General features: G+C 37.6%; 1 protein-coding gene across 1 annotated transcript in view; it reads left to right on the forward strand.

Annotated features, from left to right (window-relative positions):
- Positions 1-508: 508 nt before the first annotated feature.
- Positions 509-20,250, forward strand: part of LOC145765412 (uncharacterized) — a 33,880-nt gene continuing 14,138 nt past the window's right edge. Inside the window, exons 1-12 of the mRNA XM_082577237.1 lie at positions 509-648; positions 5,272-5,398; positions 6,219-6,406; positions 8,004-8,127; positions 8,698-8,741; positions 9,487-9,536; positions 11,045-11,220; positions 16,071-16,171; positions 16,587-16,805; positions 17,348-17,452; positions 19,217-19,362; positions 19,683-19,905. Of these exons, the coding sequence (XP_082433363.1) occupies positions 547-648; positions 5,272-5,398; positions 6,219-6,406; positions 8,004-8,127; positions 8,698-8,741; positions 9,487-9,536; positions 11,045-11,220; positions 16,071-16,171; positions 16,587-16,805; positions 17,348-17,452; positions 19,217-19,362; positions 19,683-19,905 (1,605 nt within the window). The 5' untranslated portion in view covers positions 509-546. The remainder of the gene's footprint in view (positions 649-5,271; positions 5,399-6,218; positions 6,407-8,003; positions 8,128-8,697; positions 8,742-9,486; positions 9,537-11,044; positions 11,221-16,070; positions 16,172-16,586; positions 16,806-17,347; positions 17,453-19,216; positions 19,363-19,682; positions 19,906-20,250) is intronic.

Consider the following 20,250-nt stretch of genomic DNA (forward strand, 5'->3'; position numbering starts at 1 on the left):
CGACTAATATTAAAAAAAATTACACAAGTGTTGTACAATGCAACGAGGGCAGTAGGAATAGTTGTACTATTTTACTACAGGTTAAAGAATATCATAACCTTTTAAAACAGTAGACTGCTGCTGATTTGCATTCATCACTATAGTTCCAAAAGCTGACATTTGGACAACAACTTCAGCATTGTTTATTACGTAAAAATCAATTTGCCTTTGTATTAGCATCTTCAGCGTAGTTAGATATAATCTACGCTGAATCACAAAATCTACAGTATGTTTCCCAGCACAAATAGCTTGAAGCCAGATCTACGCATGGCAGAGACAGCTATTGCGACCCCGATGATGAGAGGGAGTTTTGTATAACATCTGTTGACTTAAAAATTCGTGTATCTCAACATATGTCTAAAGGTGCAGAAAACTTTGAGATTGACACCCGACGTGTTCCGTTGTGTAAGAAATATTTAATCTGATAATTTAAATCTAAATATCTTTCAGTGTTCTTTGTAGCAATTGTAAAAATATGGTTTAATTAATTAATTAAAAGTAGACGTCATGAATCCAATCAAACTTAAATCCAGTGATGAACTTTTCGAAAGTGGTACTGGTGATCTCCCCGAATCTTCAGAAGCCACGATCGGCGATGAAACATTGCAGGTGGGCATCAACTTAAATAGTCTAAACAAACTAAAAGAAAATTTGTAACGACTTATTATGCAATTTATCATGAAAGGTGAACAAGCACTACTGTGCTTGCAACACCAATATTATTGGTGCCCAGAAAGTTTTTCTTGCTTAGGATTTTATATATTACAGTATATTGATAGTTTACGTAGTCTTACGATTTAGCAGCGAAAACCCTGCACATAGTTAGGTCCTATTTTCTGCATTTGATGATAAGTATATGCACTCACAAGAAGATGCTCTATACAGGGCTTCCCAAACTGGGGGTCGCGACCCCGCAAGGGGTCGCGTAACGAACTTCAGGGGTCGCAGAGAGTGTACCAATTTTACACAAAGTACTGCATATTAACAGTTCTGTGCAAGTTATTAACTGTATTGAGAGTCGGGCCCTCAATACGCGTGTTTTCGCAGATTAATGTGGTAAAACAGAATCGGAATATAAAAATCTTTTATTGCAATGTGAAGTAAGATGGCTTTTAAAAGTTGATAGCTAAAAAGATTATTAGTTTTGAAAATTGAAGTCGTGATTTTTCTAACGAAAAAAAAATGCAGACTTTGCCCACCATTTTTGCAATGACATATGGTTCTTGAAATTGTGCCATTTATCAAATTTGCTTAAAAAACTGAACGAACTTAAGTTGTCCCTCCATAGAGAAAGCATCTATGTTTTTACATTGAAATCTAAAATTAAAGCGTTCATCAACACATTAAACGTCTGGAAACAAAAAAGTTGCAAATGATTCGTTTGAAATGTTCTCATTTACTGAAAAGTTTTGGGTTAACAATGATGTAAAATCAAATGCTAAAGCCTTTGTTTATTAAACGTTTGTCAAATCTGTTAACAGTTTCAGAAGGATTTTCTTCCAGAATTGGACAATTATTGTTATTGTATCTTAACTGTCTCCGCCGCCAGTGTAGCCAAATCTTTGGCATCCGCTGGCTTCGATCAGTCTTTCAACAAGGTTGATAGGATCTCCATTCAGTTTTGTCCTTTGCGATGTTTTGCAATCGATGGAGATGTGGTGTGCTGAGCAGGGATCCCAGGCCAGCTTTTCTGATGTCAAATCTCAGCAGTTGTAATAAGTTGGTACGGTGACGTCCGGTTCGGCCTTGGTACAATTGGACAATACCAAATTATATTGAATCCAAAACCTATTTGCACCGCAAAAACAAAGTAGCCTAGCTAGCCTACTGAGCACTTCTCTTAGAAAGAATTCACTGATCTATCTTCTGACTTGAAATTTAAATTTTGTGGCAATTTATAAATTTTATGCAAAACACCTTTTCACTTTTTGGCTTAACGTTAAAGCGGAATATCTACCATTACCTGATTTAGCAGTAGGCCTAACCGCACTTTTGTCGTTTGTTTTGACGTATTTGTCTTGAAAATTTCCAGCAGAGGAAACGGAGGCAAATGCTGGGTAGCCTACTCGTTGAGAGGATCGTCTTACCAACAACGCAATTACGAAGATCAGTTAAAGTCTCCATCGACCCAGCAAACATTGATCTAGAATCGTGGGAACGGTTTGCCAGTGATAGGTCAATCTGGAGGAAGAGAACGAGGGAAGGCATGGAATTTTTCGAAAAAAAAAGAGCAGGATGCAATAGGTTCAGAAAAAATAAAACATTAGAAAAAAAGCTAATACAACCACGTTCCCAACTCTCCATATAATGTGACTTTTGCCCACGTCTGTTCCACTATAGACTGGGCCTCCAAAGCCCAATCCGACTGGAAAATAAAACCAATGCTCGGACACGAGCTGGAGCCTACGAAGACAATTTGTGCGAGTCAGCGTTTTCAACGTTGACGTACAACCATCAAACCTACTGCAAGCAGCTTTGAAACTGCCTTGAAACCAGCATTAACCAACTGAGTCACGGCTAGACTTGCTTTGTAGCAAAAAAATGTCACATCCATCACACTCACAACTATCTGAATAAATGTGTTTGGTTTTTTATTTTGTTTCCAGAAGGCTGCGTGTAGGCTAAACTGTAAAGAAACAGTCATTGAGTAGGCTACTGTTAGCTTGTTTTAAGTTTTCATCAATATCACAAATGATAGGCTATATTTCGCACTGTTTATCATTTTAACCGTAAAGGGTCGCGAAAAATTTTAGGAGATTAAAATGGGTCGCGAGCTAAAAAGTTTGGGAAGCCCTGCTCTATTAGATACAGAGTTTATGATGACGAATGAAATTGGTATAAATTTTTAATGGATAACTTTGTGTGATATAATCTTCTCAGTGATTCTTCGTTTTTGGCGGTGTCATCATTTCAACTTTTTGCTTGGCAGCCCACAACATATCGGTGTCTAGTTTGTTATTTAATGGATTTACATAAACTATGAGTAACTGAAAGAATCTCATTTGTTTGTGTGTTCAAGTGTTGCTGTAATGTTTGACGTTTTGCAAATTTTGGTACATTTTAGCAATCAAACGTTGGTTCATTTTTTTTTTGTCAAACTGGTGTTGTTTTGGCGATGTAGATCAAAGCCTCTCCAAATATGCGAAACTGGCAGGAATGACCTATCAGAGGCTTACTCAGTCCGAGGATAGACTCAAAACCAACACGTGGCAACGCCCACCTTGCTATCAACAAATAGTTTCGCATGTCATGATTCTAGAAATCTTTGAATACCATGCAATTCTGCATGGACAAAAAACTATGTGAAAGTAATGCAACGGTAGTACATCAAACTTGTCCCCCCTCCCCCTTACCAGCTAGATCCCAATAGGCGACCATCCCACACAGTTCTGTGTTATTTTTTTAGAGGTGATGTAGTTGCAAAGTAAACTACCTTTCCATGATGACTAATTTTGGTCATGTTTAGATGAGACTGAAGTTTTAATGTTTGTCATAACTGCTGTCACAGCGTATTCAGAAAAAAAAACAGGGTAGAAAAATGGTCAAGAATCGCTTGTTCATTCGATGCGATATCACTGTGATACTCTTTTAACAGCTGCAACATAACGGGCGTCAGCGAAGTAAATTGCAAATTTTGCCTAGTGGCCATAATCAAGTTTGATTCTTGACACCAGGTGGAGTTATGTAACTGAGTGAACGAGGATCACGGCTGAATGACTCAAACAGTTTTTAAAATATGGAAAGTTAAGGTTTCAAAATATTCTATGCATGCAGATGTGGCTCATGTGTTTTTTTCAAAGTGGTGGTTATTTGTTGCCGAATAATCGTAATGCTTCTGTAAGGTTGAGCGCGTGCGATGGTGCGGAACGGTCACGCTTTATGAAAATGAAGCATTGAATACTGAAAAGTTTGGGTGTTATAAATGAAGCATTTTTGTCTGAAATAATAACACATAAAAGTGTGGGTTATTGTAAATTGATTGCTTGCGCATATAAGATCTTAACTTAAGCGTAGTTGGAAAACGGTTTGTTTTGAAGAAATTAATTCATAAATTTATCCTTTCCTGCATTTTTGTAATATAGTGATTTTGATACGGTACTTTAATTTTGCAACGGTGGCTTCGATATGGTGGCATGTGATCAACTTTCTTGTCATGCAACTTTAAAAAACAAATAAAATTACTATCTTAGATCGGACCCTATCTCTTTCAGAAATTGTTGTAATATTTTCGAAAAAAATCCAGTGCTGTAATGTTGCTGAAAACCACAGCCAACAACTGTTGCCCGGCGTAGTGATGAAAGGTGACAAAGCGAACGCTCATTTAAAGATAAACATTTTAATTATTTAAAATATTTGATCTGAAGTATTAAGCCTTTTGCTTGGGAGAAGTTGCAGTTGGGACGTTGACAGTTGCGCACGCAGGATTTTTTTGAAGGGGAACCATCCCTAACCTTTTGCCAAGAATATCGCCGATTTGCTAATAGCCTTGACCTACGTGTAGGTGTAATTAGCGTATTCATTCTAGTTTAAAAATACCAGTGCTTGAACTTGAAAAAGCAAGGCTACTTCGGTCAGACTTTGCATTATATACGAATAACATAAAAGCAAAAACGATAGAAAAACTTGGCGATTTCTCGGAGCAACAACCTTTATGTGTTCGCTCCACACTCCCACATTGATAAGAGTGCCAATCCTCACTTATGCATCATTCAGTTGGAGTAACTTGCTTCAGGAAGCATTCAGTGATAAGTGTGACTTCCCTTTCTGCAAACCTTGAAAAGTTTCAAGAATTGGAAGGTAATTGATAGTTCATTGGAGGTAGACGCAAGCACCCACTCAACACGCACGTCGTGAATTGGTTGGTTGAGTGCATGCATTGCTGCTCTAGATCTGTGTATTGCCAGTCAAATGGACAAGGCTAGGTCTCATGGTGTGCGCTAGGTATCTCACCTTCCTCAAATTGTTACAGTATTGCTATTGTTGAGAGATGCTGGCAAGCAAGAAAAGGAAACTACGCTACGTGTATCTGTTGTCTTTCAGTATAGTGTTGTAGTCATTGAGCAAAAAAAAAACGAGGCCAAATTTAGAACTGAAAGAATTTCCACCAGTCTTATTCTTAAGTTTACCAAAGTTAAACTTGAAAATCTCTGCAAAGATAACAATTTGCTCGGGTAATTTCTTCCATTATAAAGCTATCATATATACAATCGCCTAACAACTGTGTGTTTCCAGAGTGTGGAAGATGAAGTAGAGGAACACGAAGATTCCACAAATGAAAGCATGGACTCTTCCCCATCTCCTCACAATACGACGTCACCAAAGAAAGAAAAATCCCCGCTCAGTTCTTCATCTTCTAACGGTAGTCTAGCAACTTTCTATTTTGTCATGTATATCGGTTCTGCAATTATAGATAACTTTGACAACACCAGAATAGTGATAAAAGCCTCTAATATTAAAACTATCCACTGTCAATCAATCCACATTTTTTAATTAGTGTAAAAAACTAGGTAAGTTTCAATTTTTAATTTCAGCTTTAGACATTATATATCTGCCAAAAACATAATGCATCTTCCAAAAGGTAGAATAACTAACAGCCAAATCCACTGCATTTCAAACCAAAGTGCGCCATTTATACCCGAAATAGTTTTTTATTCCGTTTTTTACGCCTTTTGATATCGCATCTTGAGGTGGGATGACGATTTAATTTAGTGAGATTGATTAAATGATTACTTAGATTAGTTTCCAAGACAAAATTGCGGTAAAGAGGTGATTTTCTTTAACCATTCACAAATAAAAACTAACAATCACACGGCATTTAGCATAATAAAATAACGTGAAAAAAAACTAAAAATTACGAATGTTTTCAGCCATACTCATGTTAGCCTTTATCAAGTAACCAGCTGACTGACGCTATACATGGTTTGAAATTACAAAACTGATCTTTCCAAGACACCTCCACCAAGTAACTTGACGTTTCATCCGTATACCTCTGCACGCTGTTGGCGATCGTCAAGCATGGGAGCTTTAGGGAACCTGTTGTCTGCCAACGCCATTTGGCCACCATAGCCGACTTCGCACTGTTTTTTCATAAAAGTTTCTTAATGTTTATCTTATTCAAAAAGTTATCAGTTAAAAATCGATATTTTCCTGTTTTGCGGCAATTTAAATTTCTCTTGCAGAATCATTGGAAGATCTTGACTCGTCAGGTCATTCTCCCTCAAGTTCATCGTTGCTAATGAAAACATCTGATCACTCTCCCCAGTCGGAAAAGACAAAATTGTCTCGATCAATACGTAAACCAACTCGTTTTCAAGATGGGGCAGTCACTTTTTCACCGACAGACGTTGTGGATTTTTTCGAAGTCGAGGTAAGCTTTTCAAATAAACTTGCTAATGAAGATGTTTGAAATAAAAATATCTTGAGATAACATCAAAGGCATTAACAAAATACCTTTTCATTCACCATAATTGTTCTTTCCTGTATTGTCGTACAAAATATCGGGACATCTGAACTTATCAGTATATTCAATTCATCCAGAGATCAAGCCTTTTCTATCAGAGGTTTGCAAAAGCACATAGAGCAAACACCAATGACGTCATATCTTTCCACATTTTAATTGATTACTCTTCGTTGCAACGTATCGTTTCATAGACCAGTTCAGTTCAACAGGTTACGGTCCAAAAGAGGGCGTAAGCATCTCGTTCAAGAGCAGCTTACTGATAATGATGAAAGAATTCACAGACTGTAGTCGAGGACGCACCACTCCGCATTGGACGGTTTGTGATCAAGGTTTTCTTTCTTTAGCTTTTACCTCAAAAGGCATGACTTATCACCAGGCTATAGGTAGTTGAGCAAGGTAGCACAACGTTGTCTATATGCTACAGCTGGAATCAACAGATGTGTTTGATGACATTCCTCCGTCAAGGCAACGAGCTCGTTTCAAGCGTTCATACGTCAGAAACCGGTGGCACTTCTTGGCACATCAGTTATAGCCTACCGCCGAATGCTCGGTTGCTCTTATATCCCAGCCCCGGTGAACATGCGATTGACCCTAGATCAGTATTTCTGAATAGTCTCCCCTTGACCTAGTTTACTTTCAAAGACAGCAATCCGTTTTCTTAAAAAGTCCGGCCACACTTTAATGACCCAGTTAGGTATATTCTTGATTTACATCTCACTATTTCACAGATTCGCCATGCTAGGCTTGGACATTATTGACCTATTACATAGGTCCAAATAGGTCCCATTTGATAAGACAGCTATATATACAGTAGCTGTCTTATAATTACCCTATAGATAATTTCAAAACTGAGTATAATATCAGTGATAGAAACAACAATTTGTTACTAGATTTTTGAAATGTCATTGAAAATGTAAAGGCCAGTCCTTGAAATAAACTGCACAACTTACAGTACCGGTACCGCAATTCTAAGATTTGTTCTTCAGATTAGTTTGTTTTGTATTTTTGACCATCAAAGCAAATCATAGCAGAAAAGACAGAAGCGATAAAACGCAAACGTTAAAAAGTGCTAAAACAGAAATAAGACACCAAGTGAAATGATTTAACATCGTCTCAACGCTTAGAGAAAGATTTTATCTATCTTTAATCTAGCAGTGTGGATATTTTCAAGTGTAGTCTATCAAATGCTTCGTTTAGACATTTTTCGATAAATCTTTCAACGAAAATTAGCCACTAAAAACATTACACATTTGTGTTTTCTACTTCATTCCATCTCAGCAGCATTGTTGCAACAAAGTGCAAAAGTGTGACGTAGTGGTTACGCAATGCGCTGGTTTTTGTAGACATGAAGGGATTACAATTGCTTATAACTACTGGACTAAAGTCCTTGCACGGACGGCTTGTGAAATCCGCACTTTTTTGCGGCCTGACAATTGTATTCAGTACTTATTAGGCCCCCGGGCAGCAGGTTGTACTCCTCTGAACCAGCACGTTGACCTTTCAGGATCTGGAAGAAGAAAAGGCAACAATAAAGCTGGTAAAGGTGAAATCCCCTGAGCAATCGATTGCATCTACTTCCGAAAAAGTTAAACCCACTACGGCTCTTATCCATAGCGACGAAACAAGAGGTAATTCCAAGGGTTAAAATTGTCATGCTTACCTTAATCGATGATTCAAGAACATTAATTGAACAAAATTTTAGTTTTTTTTACATTTTTATAGAAAAGTTTTATAAATAACATGATGTAGGCCTACGTTGTCAAAGTTTAATCAGACAAAAAAAAACTACAAATTATCAAGAAGAATCGTAGTATTGTACAGATTAACAAAAAGAGTCAAAATTGTAAGACAAAATGAAAAGGTAGGTATAGTGAATAGATATAATTTTTAGACAATAGCTTACTTTAGATGGAACACATTTACAAATATATCATTTTTTAAGTTTTCATAATAAGTAGAATATACTGTATAAAGTGTTGCAGACTTCCACTTGTGGTGCCTTTGAAGACATCAGCCAGTTAAACAGCTCTTTTTGTTATTTTTGAGACACCAAAGCAAAGATGTTAGCTTCAATTACGCAGAGGTTCATTTCCTTTCATCAATTTTTATTTTTTTAATTTGTTTTAAACAACAGTTAGTTTTTCAGGTGACAAATTTGAAATTAATATCATGATCCCATGTTTACATTTTGTACACAGATAAATGCGTCTCTTTTGATGAAAATGGAAACTTTAGATTCAAGGTGGGAATGATGTTTTACAACTCTTTACCCTTTATTGACCCTCTCCAACGCGCAAATAGTTGGGAGTGAATGATGCAAGTGGTCTTTAGACACATTATTTAAACGATTCGATATTTATTTTCATGTTGTGGTTGTTGTTAATGACAAGATGGAAGCACTTACTGCACTTCTACGCAGTAGCCAGTCGCATATACTCTATATGTTGTCGACCAACACCGATCATTACTAGCCTATATAGTACATACAAATATTTCTATTAAAAAGGAACCACCGTGCAAAGCATGTATCTAGTTTAGTCAATAATTTAATTTAAGAATTTTTATTCCTTTGTTGTTGTTAGTAGAACAAAACATCGTTTTTAAGATGAATTATTTTAACCACCGGTACCTGTGTAAAAAAAATTAAAGTTTTATTCTACATCTAAGTAATTGCGTTTTGAACTGCACTTGAAACAAAATCGAAGCGCGCAAGAATCTCAGAGCGCAAAAAGCGCTTCAGATTTAACGTTGCCAAAAACTATATTTTTTAACGTGCTAGTTGCAAGGCGGTTAAAAACAAAAACATTTTAAATATGAAGCAAAGTTTCATTCTCTTGTTTTGGTTTCGTTTCCTTTTGAATAGCCCTACTGGAAGTATATCCGTGTTAATTTGACATTGTTTCAACTTTCAAAGCTTAAGCTTTCAAAGCTTAAGCTTAAGCTTTCAAAGCTTGAATTTCTTCATGGTTTTATCATTTACATTTCAGGTTTGCAAGGAACACACGTTGCGCAAAAACGGTGGACTGACGTCGTATCGGTAGGTTGGACAAACAAATGATTTCCTGACATAATGACATTTCGTGACGCAATAGTAAAGAAAGCTAAAAAGGCACCTACTCTTAAGCAGAATCACACTTCGATGGAGCCAAGAACAGTATTGCGATGATCTCCTTAACATAACGCGTTTCCAAATTTATTCAAAGAAATGCAATAAAGTTTGTGTTAAAGCAAATTTATCGGAGGGGGCTCTCATCCTAGCTGAAGCTAAACTTCTTTGCTGATTCTTTTATTTGTTTATTCTTTATTGATAATATATTAAACTGAACATAAACTATAAACTACGAACGTTTTTGGCCATACACATTTTAGCCCTTTTCAAGTAACAAAAATAACTGATTTTACATCTACATTGAAATAAATAACTGATCTACACAATGAAATTGAAAACGAAATGCATAAGAATGAAACGGCAAAGTAGAGGAGAAAGGCACATCACATGGCGGTTAATTCCGCGAGGCAAACCCGCATCATATGATGAATTAAGAAAAGACGTTAAGCAAATAAGAAGCACCTGCGGCAAACAACTGCGTATTGAGACGAGAATTGCATGATTTTATTAGCAAAGCCTCGTGGATTTTAGTGTCAAATTCGATGAAACATTTACGCAAAACTCTAAAGACTCAAAACTCCTCTGCATTGCATTTCGTTTTCAATTTCATTGTGTAGATCAGTTATTTATTTTAATGTAGATGTAAAATCAGTTATTTTTCGTTACTTGAAAAGGGCTAACATGTAACTTATATGGCCGAAAACGTTCGTAGTTTATAGTTTATGTTCAGTTTAATATATTATGTTAAATGCCGTGTGGTTGCTTGGTTTTATCTGTTTATGGTTGAAGAAAGTCACCTCTTTACCAAAATTGCATTCTTTATTGCATTGCCTATTTTTGTTATTTACAAACCAAATTGCATTGCCCCACAATTATATCTTTAAATCCCCTATTGCTGCAGAGTAATCAAATATTTTGTTTCAAATTTTTGAGTAACATGAAGCATCAGGATGCCTTTGATGTCGTTCAGTGAATGAGCGATATTTGCACTGAATCCACCTGAAATAGGAGTAGCTTGAATATATTACATAATATGTACAAAATTAACCACCGCCAATCTTAGATCTCTACTGCCTCGTTCATAATAAAACCCTATGCCAGAAGATTATTTTTCAAAGCAACTTACATGCAATATACATAGACAACAGACTACATCCAGTATACAGTATGATGTGTGAACGTGTTGTAACGGAGTTCTCGTGTGGATCCTTGATGTGGGCCTGTATGTTATATGTTCAGATGTCATTCACGCTTTGCAATTTGCAGTTCAAATGACTTTTATGAATTTTTGAATGCCGTCATAACATTATTCCTGATGAAGAATTATTCAAAACTGTAGTTTTCAGGTGTATATGGCCATTTTTTATCTTCAAAAAAAAATCAATGTCTAAGAAAATCTGCAAAGTCTTGACCAAGATATGTTAAATTTATTTCAGATGCGATATTTGTGACATGCTTTTCCCGCGCTCATTCAGCCTCCGACGTCACTATGAAAGAATCCACATCAATCCTCGATTTGTGAGGAATAAAGGGAAGAAAGATCAAGAGATCCTAACCAAGCTGTTAGATGCTGACAAAGCTGCTGCATCATCTTCAGTCAAGCATCGGAAAGGTACAAATATAAGTATTTACTTAATAACCAAATGTTTCATCATCGTGTAAATGAGAAAGATAGGTGTTTCATAATCATCATCATGTTTTTTTTTTTTAATTTCACTAAAGCGAAACAACAATATCACTTGCCATAACAAAGCAGAGGTTAGGAAAAAAGTATAAGTTTGATAGGTACTTTTATTTTTTCTATCTATAAATGACTAACTAGGCCAGGGGTCACCAACCTTTTTTGCATGCGGGCCACTTTTGCACTTAGGAGAGCTGTGGCGGGCCGCACTAATAAAATTTTAGGTAGGTTGACTCTTAAGCTAGAAAAGAACGCATTTCGTACCCAGTATCCAGCGTTACATGTTGTTAATATTTATCTTAGAATAACGCAGCAACAAAATGAATCGAACCACGCTACTGCCAGGCCAAGCTCCTTTAACAGCACTTTTGACTTCTTTAACAATGCCTAATAAACGAGGCCACTTGTTTTGCGCACTTACAGTATAGCGAGGCGAGCGGCGAGAAATATGCCTACAAAGAACGAGGACACAAACGAACAAGCTCGGAAACGGATGCGAGCACATCAGCTACAGCAGTGTCATTCACTAGGATCTGCAACAGAGCCTCTGTCAAAAGACCGGTGCTTCTATCAGGTAGATGATGGACTATCTCTCTACAAAGTCCAAACAGAGAATTCGGGGAAAACACTCAGGCAAGCTGTGGAAATTACTCAGGATCCGGTCCTAACGACAATGTTAAGTAATGCGATATCTCCAAGTGATGCACATGCGATAGATGTGAGATACCACAAGCTCTGCTGGACTCGGCATGTGTTTCATGTCCTCAGAGATGAAGCCAGTGACAAAGAGAAGTCTACCAACAATGAGTTAGCAATCCAGTTGGCGTGCTTGATCGAATTGATCAATCTTGTTGAGATCCAGACAGGAAAGAAAGCTTAGGCACCTTCCCATGGATGACATTGTGAAAACTTGCATTTCCATGCTTGGAGGCAAAAAAAGGCAGAAAAACACAAACCGAAATTGACACGACAGTGGCTGAAGGGTGAGATTTTTTCAGAGTTACCAAATGTCAAATCAGTGAGACAGAAGAAAGCCATCTGTTCTATACAACCCTGAAGCTTGTGAACAGATGGTTCATACGTCTATGCTGCAAAGTTATAGCAGTGAAATGGACAAAACCAAGATGTTGCACAAGACAGCCAAACAAGTAGGCTAGGCTACGAGGCGCTATTGCTAACTTCAATACTGAGAAAGACGTGGCAGACATAGTGACAGTGTCAAGCATCAGAGAAGATGTTCCATCTGAGTTGTACAACCTCATACGTTGAACTTTGCTGAGGACACAATCAAGGAAAAAGGCACGACACATGGAACAATCACTACAGTGTATCAGAAAGCAAATGTTCTAGGACAGGGGTCACCAACCTTTTTTGCATGCGGGCCACTTTTGCACTAAGGAGAGATGTGGCGGGCCGCACTAATAAAATTTTAGGTAGGTTAACTTTTATGCAACAAAAGAACGCATTTCGTACCCAGTATCTAGCGTTACATGTTATTAATATTTGTCTTAAAATACCGCAGCAACAAAATTAGTCGAACAACGCTACTGCCAGGCCAAGCTCCTATAACAACACTTTTGACTTCTTTAACAATGCCTAATAAACGAGGTCACTTGTTTTGCGCACTTATAGCGAGGCGAGCGGTTTCATCAAAGTATTCATCGAATCATCGTCAAGCAAGAGTGGTGTTGTCACTTCGCTTCACAAATAATATCTTGCAATTAACATTTTCAGTAACAAAGAAATGTTTGACACATCGCAATACAGGCAACAATGGGGACCTGCAAACATATCAGCGAAAAATAGGCTCCAATAACAGGGAGAAAGAAACTAGGCACCATGAAACAAACGCTTGTGGAAATCAGCGAAAAAACGTTTCTATCGTAGCCCATGAACAGTGTTCCCTCCAAAAAAGTAATGAGTTGGTTTTTCATCCTTTTTGTGAGAGTCTATAAAACCGTCTTTCTTTGATTTATTAGACAACTGTCACTTGCGGTGCTTATCAGCATGGCAAGAATTGTTGATTAACAACATTTTGCAGCCTACTAAGCTAAATATTTTCGTATTACAACCAGAAAAAATCTTTAAATTTATATACTGTATAATATTTTGCCAGTTTATTATAAATTGAGTTGGCACACCGACCTATTTTGCTAACAAAAACTTGCATAAAGGGAACACCGCTCGTGAAACACAATAACGTTGAAACGCACACTATTGTTTACATGACATTTACAAACTTAAAATAAGCAACCCTATAGGCTACTCACAGACGTTTTAATTAACCACTGGGACAGTGTGGCTGGACATCGCATTGGAATAATTTTAAGCAACCCCCACCTAAAACTATACAATCTGTTTGGTAAGTCGGTGGAATCGTATGCAAAGCTAAAATATGCTTTCCGGAAAGGATATTTTGCCTTCATGATCTTTAAATGTTCAAGTAAAGTAATTTTGATTATACTTGTACGTTGATACCTTCCGCGGGCCGCACATAACAGCGTGGCGGGCCGCATGCGGCCCGCGGGCCGCCAGTTGGTGACCCCTGTTCTAGGAGAACTTGTTGCACTAAAGCTTGAACTTACTGCAGCTAAGAACTTATCCATCCTTCCATAGCATGTGCCCATTAAGCCATGTGCCAAAACCAGAACCTGACAACAGAGAGCGGAGGTTTGAGACCAACACAACAGGTGTTACTCAGTCATATGAACTGACCCAGTTATGGCGGGTCATAGCATCTAATTTATCCAGAGCAAGAGAGAATGATGAACAGAGCAAGATCCCCAGATGGGCAGGATACAAGTCACTCATCTCATCTTGCCTACCCCTCACCCAAGTTGGTGTACTGGTACTGCCCCTGCTACCAGAAGTTGCTCACGAGTGGCCTACTATGCTGACTGTGATTCTACAATCATCCTAGTTGAAGACGTTAGCCGTTGGTTAAGTAGGGATGGTAGAAGTAGGGGATTGCTCACTCAAAACGAGGGTGGACAACTGGAGGGTCATAGTGTACCCAACTGTGATAACCTTCGACATGGCCCTCTACGAAAAGGCAGTGCAGTTGCTAGACGCACGGGTCGACCTGAAAAGAGAAATTGTTGCCAAACTGGATGAGCTGCATGCTGTGATGGCTGCACGAAGAGGAGTCTAGGAACTTCCATAAAGAACCCTGGGATTGATGATGCCTGGATCGAAGCCAACGTGTATGGATCAACGACCACAAGACAAACTCTCAAGTGTGCGCATTACAAGAGAACTCTTCGTGCACACATCCACATTTACATAGCTTTGTATGAACTGGCCTTTGATCAGTTTTTCACAGAGAAGCCACAGCTGAAGATTATCTGCTCAAGACTAGCAGATGAGGTCCAGGAGGCAGATACATCGTTATCTGATAGAAAAAAAAAACTATTTCTGAATCCATCTCGACTGCTCATGACCGTCTGGAACGAATTTTCACAGATGAAGATGTGATACGGCAATTGAAAGCATGGGAAACGGAGAATTCCTCTATACTCATCTAATGCGATGTTTATGTCAATGATGAAGTATGTTCACCGTGTGGAAACGATCTGATTCTTTGTCAGGGCATCCCGGAATGCAGATCTCGATCTCCATTTGCAAGCTGGTGAAGAACTGAATAAATTGTTCTTTGCCCTGGATCGGATAAAGTACAAACGCTTTTGGCCACGGTATATTGCAGATATGCATGACCTGTCATGTGGCAACAGCTCCTTGATTCAATTCGGCATGGCTACCATCAGGATGAAAGTGGGATTTCACCTATCACCACCAAGGTTCTACCTACCTGCATCACAAACCATCATTCAGCTAGTCCAATGCCAATGCAAAACCAAGTGCTCAACCCAGAGATGTTCGTATCGAAGGAACAACTTGACCTGCACCGACTGGTGTCTGTGTAGGACAGACTGCGAAAATGACGTTGACTGTGATGCTGGAAATGGGACTCAGGACAGTAATGACGAAATATGAAATAACAACTGTTCGGTGTGGTAGTGTTTGTATAGGTGCAGTGATGTGCATTTATAGTGGTATATTGAAAATGATCCTCGCTATCAGACTATGCAAATATTGTAAATAACGACAGCTGTTAGAAAATTAAATTGTTTTTCTTTTGTCTTCAAAATATGGCAGTGGTGTGCAGGCTTGCTTCTAATGAATTCCTTAGTCAACATAACTTAGCACTAGCAATAGCATGTTGAATGAAGTTTATATTTCAACTAGTAAGTAGTGATAACTTATAACGACATATAATTTCAGCGGCAATTTTGAAAACAAATATGGTGGATAATTGCAAAGTGGTTAACGCTAAGCATCTAGGTATGCTTGTAATGGATTTATTGACTCTTAAAACATAGGATTAGCATTTTTGATGAAGTTTCTAAGTTAATTAGGAGCCGAGATAGAGCAAAATATATATTTTGCGGCAGCCATTATGAAAATTGAAAATGGCGGCCATGCGGACATCTCTGCAAATGTAATCAACGTTTTTCTGATTCCTCATGGTCTAAGTTTTCCGAAAATGTATAGGTTTGCTAATCTCCCAAAATTTTGAACGAAAGTCTTTTTATTGACATAGTGAACCTGACTATTATGACTATTATGTACTGGGATTTAGGAATGACGTAATCATCCGATGCTTTAACTACAATCAAAATAACATGAATGTCCCAAGACCTCTAAGAAAATAAAAATAGAGTATTAGAAAAATAAGCATATTATTATTATGGTTAGAAATTGAATCGTTGATTTTGGTGCAGAACAAAAGGAAAACGAAACATTTTTCCTTTACGCATGCAAGATGTGCTCAAAGCAGCAGTCCTTCTTTAAAACAAAGAAAGAATTGCGCCACCATCACCAGGTAGGGTAGTTTTATAATTTGTTTAAATTTATTTGCACTTTTTCTTCATCTGTTTTTGCAAGTAAATGTAAAATATTTTCTTTGCAATCCACTTGTGGAGCTCTGCATTTCCTAATCAAAGTGAAAGTTATTTGACTTAGTTTGGATTTCAAAATTGCTGGATAATTATTTTTTGCGCATTCAAACACTTTTATTTGTAAAAAAAACATTTGAGCTTTTAATTTCATTGCGATTGGCATACCAGCAATACAAGTGTTACGATGATTCCAACATCGGATACAACTGTAAAAATACACCCAGTAGCTTTGCAAACTGAAAATGATTAATGGAAGTAGCTTACTTTTCCTAAACAGTTAAGCAATAGTAGACTTAAATTTATGTCCCATTCATTCATTCATTTTCTTTCATTTTGCAGTCGAAACATTGTGCGTTGATACAGAAGCAATTTGCCGCCTTCAAATGCGAGTCATGTGACCGTTCCTACGCAACCAGACATGAACTAAGACGTCACAAACGCAGTCACTCCGGGGAGAGGCCATACGCTTGTCAATATTGCCACAAACGCTTTCCAACTTCGACCAATGCTCGACGCCACGAACGAACACACACTGGCGACCGCCCTCATGTATGCAAGGTAGGTAGATTTTGATTATTTGGTAGTTCAAGTAATTTACCAAAACAACTGCATAAAATAAATTTACTGTTTCATCTTCAACGTTTGGTGATCGGTCAATAGTCTTTAAACTTGTTTTCTTAATATGCCCATTGCCCAGGACGTTAGCCTCCAAATAAGATAATTTTTTTTTAGAATTTATCGTGACCAATGACAAAGCGGTTTTCTAGTTTTCAGAAAGTGGTGTTCTAGTTTTTAAAGTAACAATATGCTTTTTTCTAAGCCAAGGAGCCAACATAATGTCCAAGAAGCAATAAGTGTTTGAGAGCAGTTCCTTACGTATAAAAGCTAAAAATTAGTCCATTTTTGTTGCCTTTGAGCCTTTAAATCACTTCAATCTCATTGTAGTTTGTTCATTGTTTATGATAAACCAAATGAAGCAGTGAGAGATGTTTTTAATTAGTTCACAATAATGTCGCAGTATTCAAGATAAAAAATTGAAAACACAAACTTGATTCTGGTCGCACTGAATTTAATCGCAAGTTTTGACTAACTTGATGCAGGTTTGCAACAAAAGATTCATACAGAAAACTGACATGGTGAAACATCTGCGATCTGTCCACAAAATGAAGGTGACGAAAACTAAAGCACAAATAGCTGGTAAAAAGGTAAGATGTTTCCTAATTGAATCACAAGCTAATTGACTCACAGGCTAATGTGATAAGTTTCGTCGGTAGGTAACGTTTAATCGAACACAAGGGAAGGGGCAGGTGCTTCCCAATCATTTTGACATTGTAGTATATTTTTAAAATACCGTAAATAAATTTGGGTTGAAAATTTTCTTGATAACAAAGTATTAGATGTGAGGGGTAACTGGTCTCTAGATGTAGTGGATCCACGCGGTGACGCTTGGTAACACTCCTCCCCCCCCCAAAAAAAAAAAAACGGAAAAAACAATAATTTTTTCCTTGCTTTTGCACAATTTTCTCGCTAACTTCGCTCCACTAATCATATTTTTATTGACCTACAACCAGCGGTATAGGAATCGCTTTCTTTCACCACTAGATACAAGGATACGTAATTATAAATAAAGATATTTCGATATGGTTTTGTCCATTATTTTATCTCTTGTCAAGGCAATGAAAGCAAAAAATCATGGGAAACACTAATTACTCATGGTTGAAAATATGGTGCAGAGGCAACTATGGAAAATTTGAGTCTTCCAAAAAGTTGGGTAGACCAAAACTTTCTTGGGAAGAACTTGTAAAACGTGACCTTGTAGCCCTGAACATGGACTCTGCCAACCCAATAAATCGCGAGGTGTGGAGGGGAAGACTTCGTTCTCGACAGACAGACAGGCCACACCCTCGACATGAGGATTAATTCATGGCCTGTATAATCAAAATTGGTTGATGATGATGAAATGATTGCGCAGTTTTTGTTTTCACAGGTTTTTTTTCTACAAATAACTAACCTAGATGCTCTCATTTTGAAGCAAATATTTTTAGTCTCAGATAATTAGGCTATGTTATCTGAATTTTTGATGTAGCCAAATGGCTACATTGAGCACAGAAAGCTACGCAACCAGACTTTTGTTCCAAATTGCATTGGACAAAAGTAAACAAACAACTCACAAATAAAGCTTAAAATCGTTTTTTACTTATACAGTTTGTAACCTTCGGTAGGCTATTCGAACTTAGAGACAAATCCTACATCTAAGATTTTTTCTATTTGGACATTCTATATGCCCAGTGTAGCCATTTGGCAAAAATTTTCATTTGTTATTTAAAAACATAAAAAATGTTAAAAACAGGGTCACTAACAACACTAAGAAATGGGAAAACATCACACGGAGGTACACAGTATATCTCCGTGGCCTTACCCGGTGTACCTACTGCACTGAGGAGGCTGGAAGGCCGAAACGGTGTGCACAGTCTGCAGTTATACTGTACATGTTAAAATTTCGCGATTAAATTCAAATTACAGAACTAAGAAGTCTTATCGCTTTTTCAGCTGCACACAACGGTGTATGAAGTAAGCAAAACCGGAAAAAAATATGCTCATCGCTAGTAGTATACTGTGGTAGTTAAATATTGAACCTCTAATTGTCACTAGATAGTCAATTTGCTTTGTCTTTGTGACAAAACAGCAGGAAGTTTAATTTCAATGTAATTAGTTTTTGAAAAGCCCCTTGCCGAATTGCGCTGGTTTGTCTTATTAGAGTTGCGTCCCTATCAAATGACTCAAGTTACGTCATTGACTTTCGTGCGCTTGTTAACAGTTCCAGTTATTTTGGTGACGATTTGGCAAAGTGTAGACTAAAAAAAGGATTATTCTTGTCTTATTTTAACTATATGTTGAGCAACGCTGTACGAGAAACTGACTTTGAGTGAGCTTAGCACTAAAATAATTTACCGCGATGTTTCTTGTAGGACGACGCAGAGGAAACAGCAGACAACAAAAGCAATCAGTTTGAAGAAAACATCGACTTTGCTGCGTATTTGAACCTTGACCAATACGAGAAGGGGACCTTGATGGGCGGAAGCAATGAAGCAGGATTGACGACGAAGGGAAACTTGTAAATATCGTTTTTTATGTGCTCGTGTCACAATCTTCAATGCCATTCTTACGATAAAAATTCAAAGTTTGCAGTAATCTCAAGTTTTGCAGTTCATTGTGTATAACTTATGCGCAACAAAATAATGAAAAGTTATTCGCGACGACTTGATGAAAAATTTGCTTTTTCTATAGTTTATTCTTGTGAATCCAAATGGCACGCTCTGTTTGATTAACTTGAAGCTAATTTTCGTAGTTACACATTCTTGCATCTCTGATAAACGAGGCTTCCATACTTCTTCTTGACTTCTAGATTTTTGTTCATCAAATCTGATTATACAGACAATTGCCGGCACCAACCCCAGAGTCACCCAAGCAAACGCAAAGTTCTGAAACCCGAGCGAAAATCTTTCAGCCTAGCTTGGATGTACCTGTTAAAAGCGTAGTAACCATGAGCCAGGACGAAAGCTTGATTCGATCCCACGGATGTCCAGAATGTTCCAAGTTATTTACCAGTAGAGTGAATATGAGACGTCACTACCGGTTAAAGCATGAACGAAACCAAGTATGTTTTTATCATTGTTGCCAAAGTTGTGCGTAAATCCGCAATGAGTGTTATTATTTCGCCACAGCTTGAGAGCCCCAGAGAAATCACAATGTTACCAAAATCCGTTGGAACATAGGCCCTATACATTAGTTTCTTGGTGCTGTGGAGAGCTGAAACAATATGCTTTTTTAGATTTAGCTTATGCATAAAAAGCCATTCATAAAAAGCCAGGAAAATGGGAATTCATAAAAAGCCAGGAAAGAGCAATTTTCAACTCAGACATACCTTACATACAGTAGTGTGAAAGCGATTATAAAATGCTGAATTGTTCATAGGCTACCTAATAAGGCTAGTTAGGCTATG

This window comes from Aplidium turbinatum, chromosome 2 (genome assembly GCF_918807975.1).
Source record: "Aplidium turbinatum chromosome 2, kaAplTurb1.1, whole genome shotgun sequence".
NCBI lineage: Eukaryota > Metazoa > Chordata > Ascidiacea > Aplousobranchia > Polyclinidae > Aplidium > Aplidium turbinatum.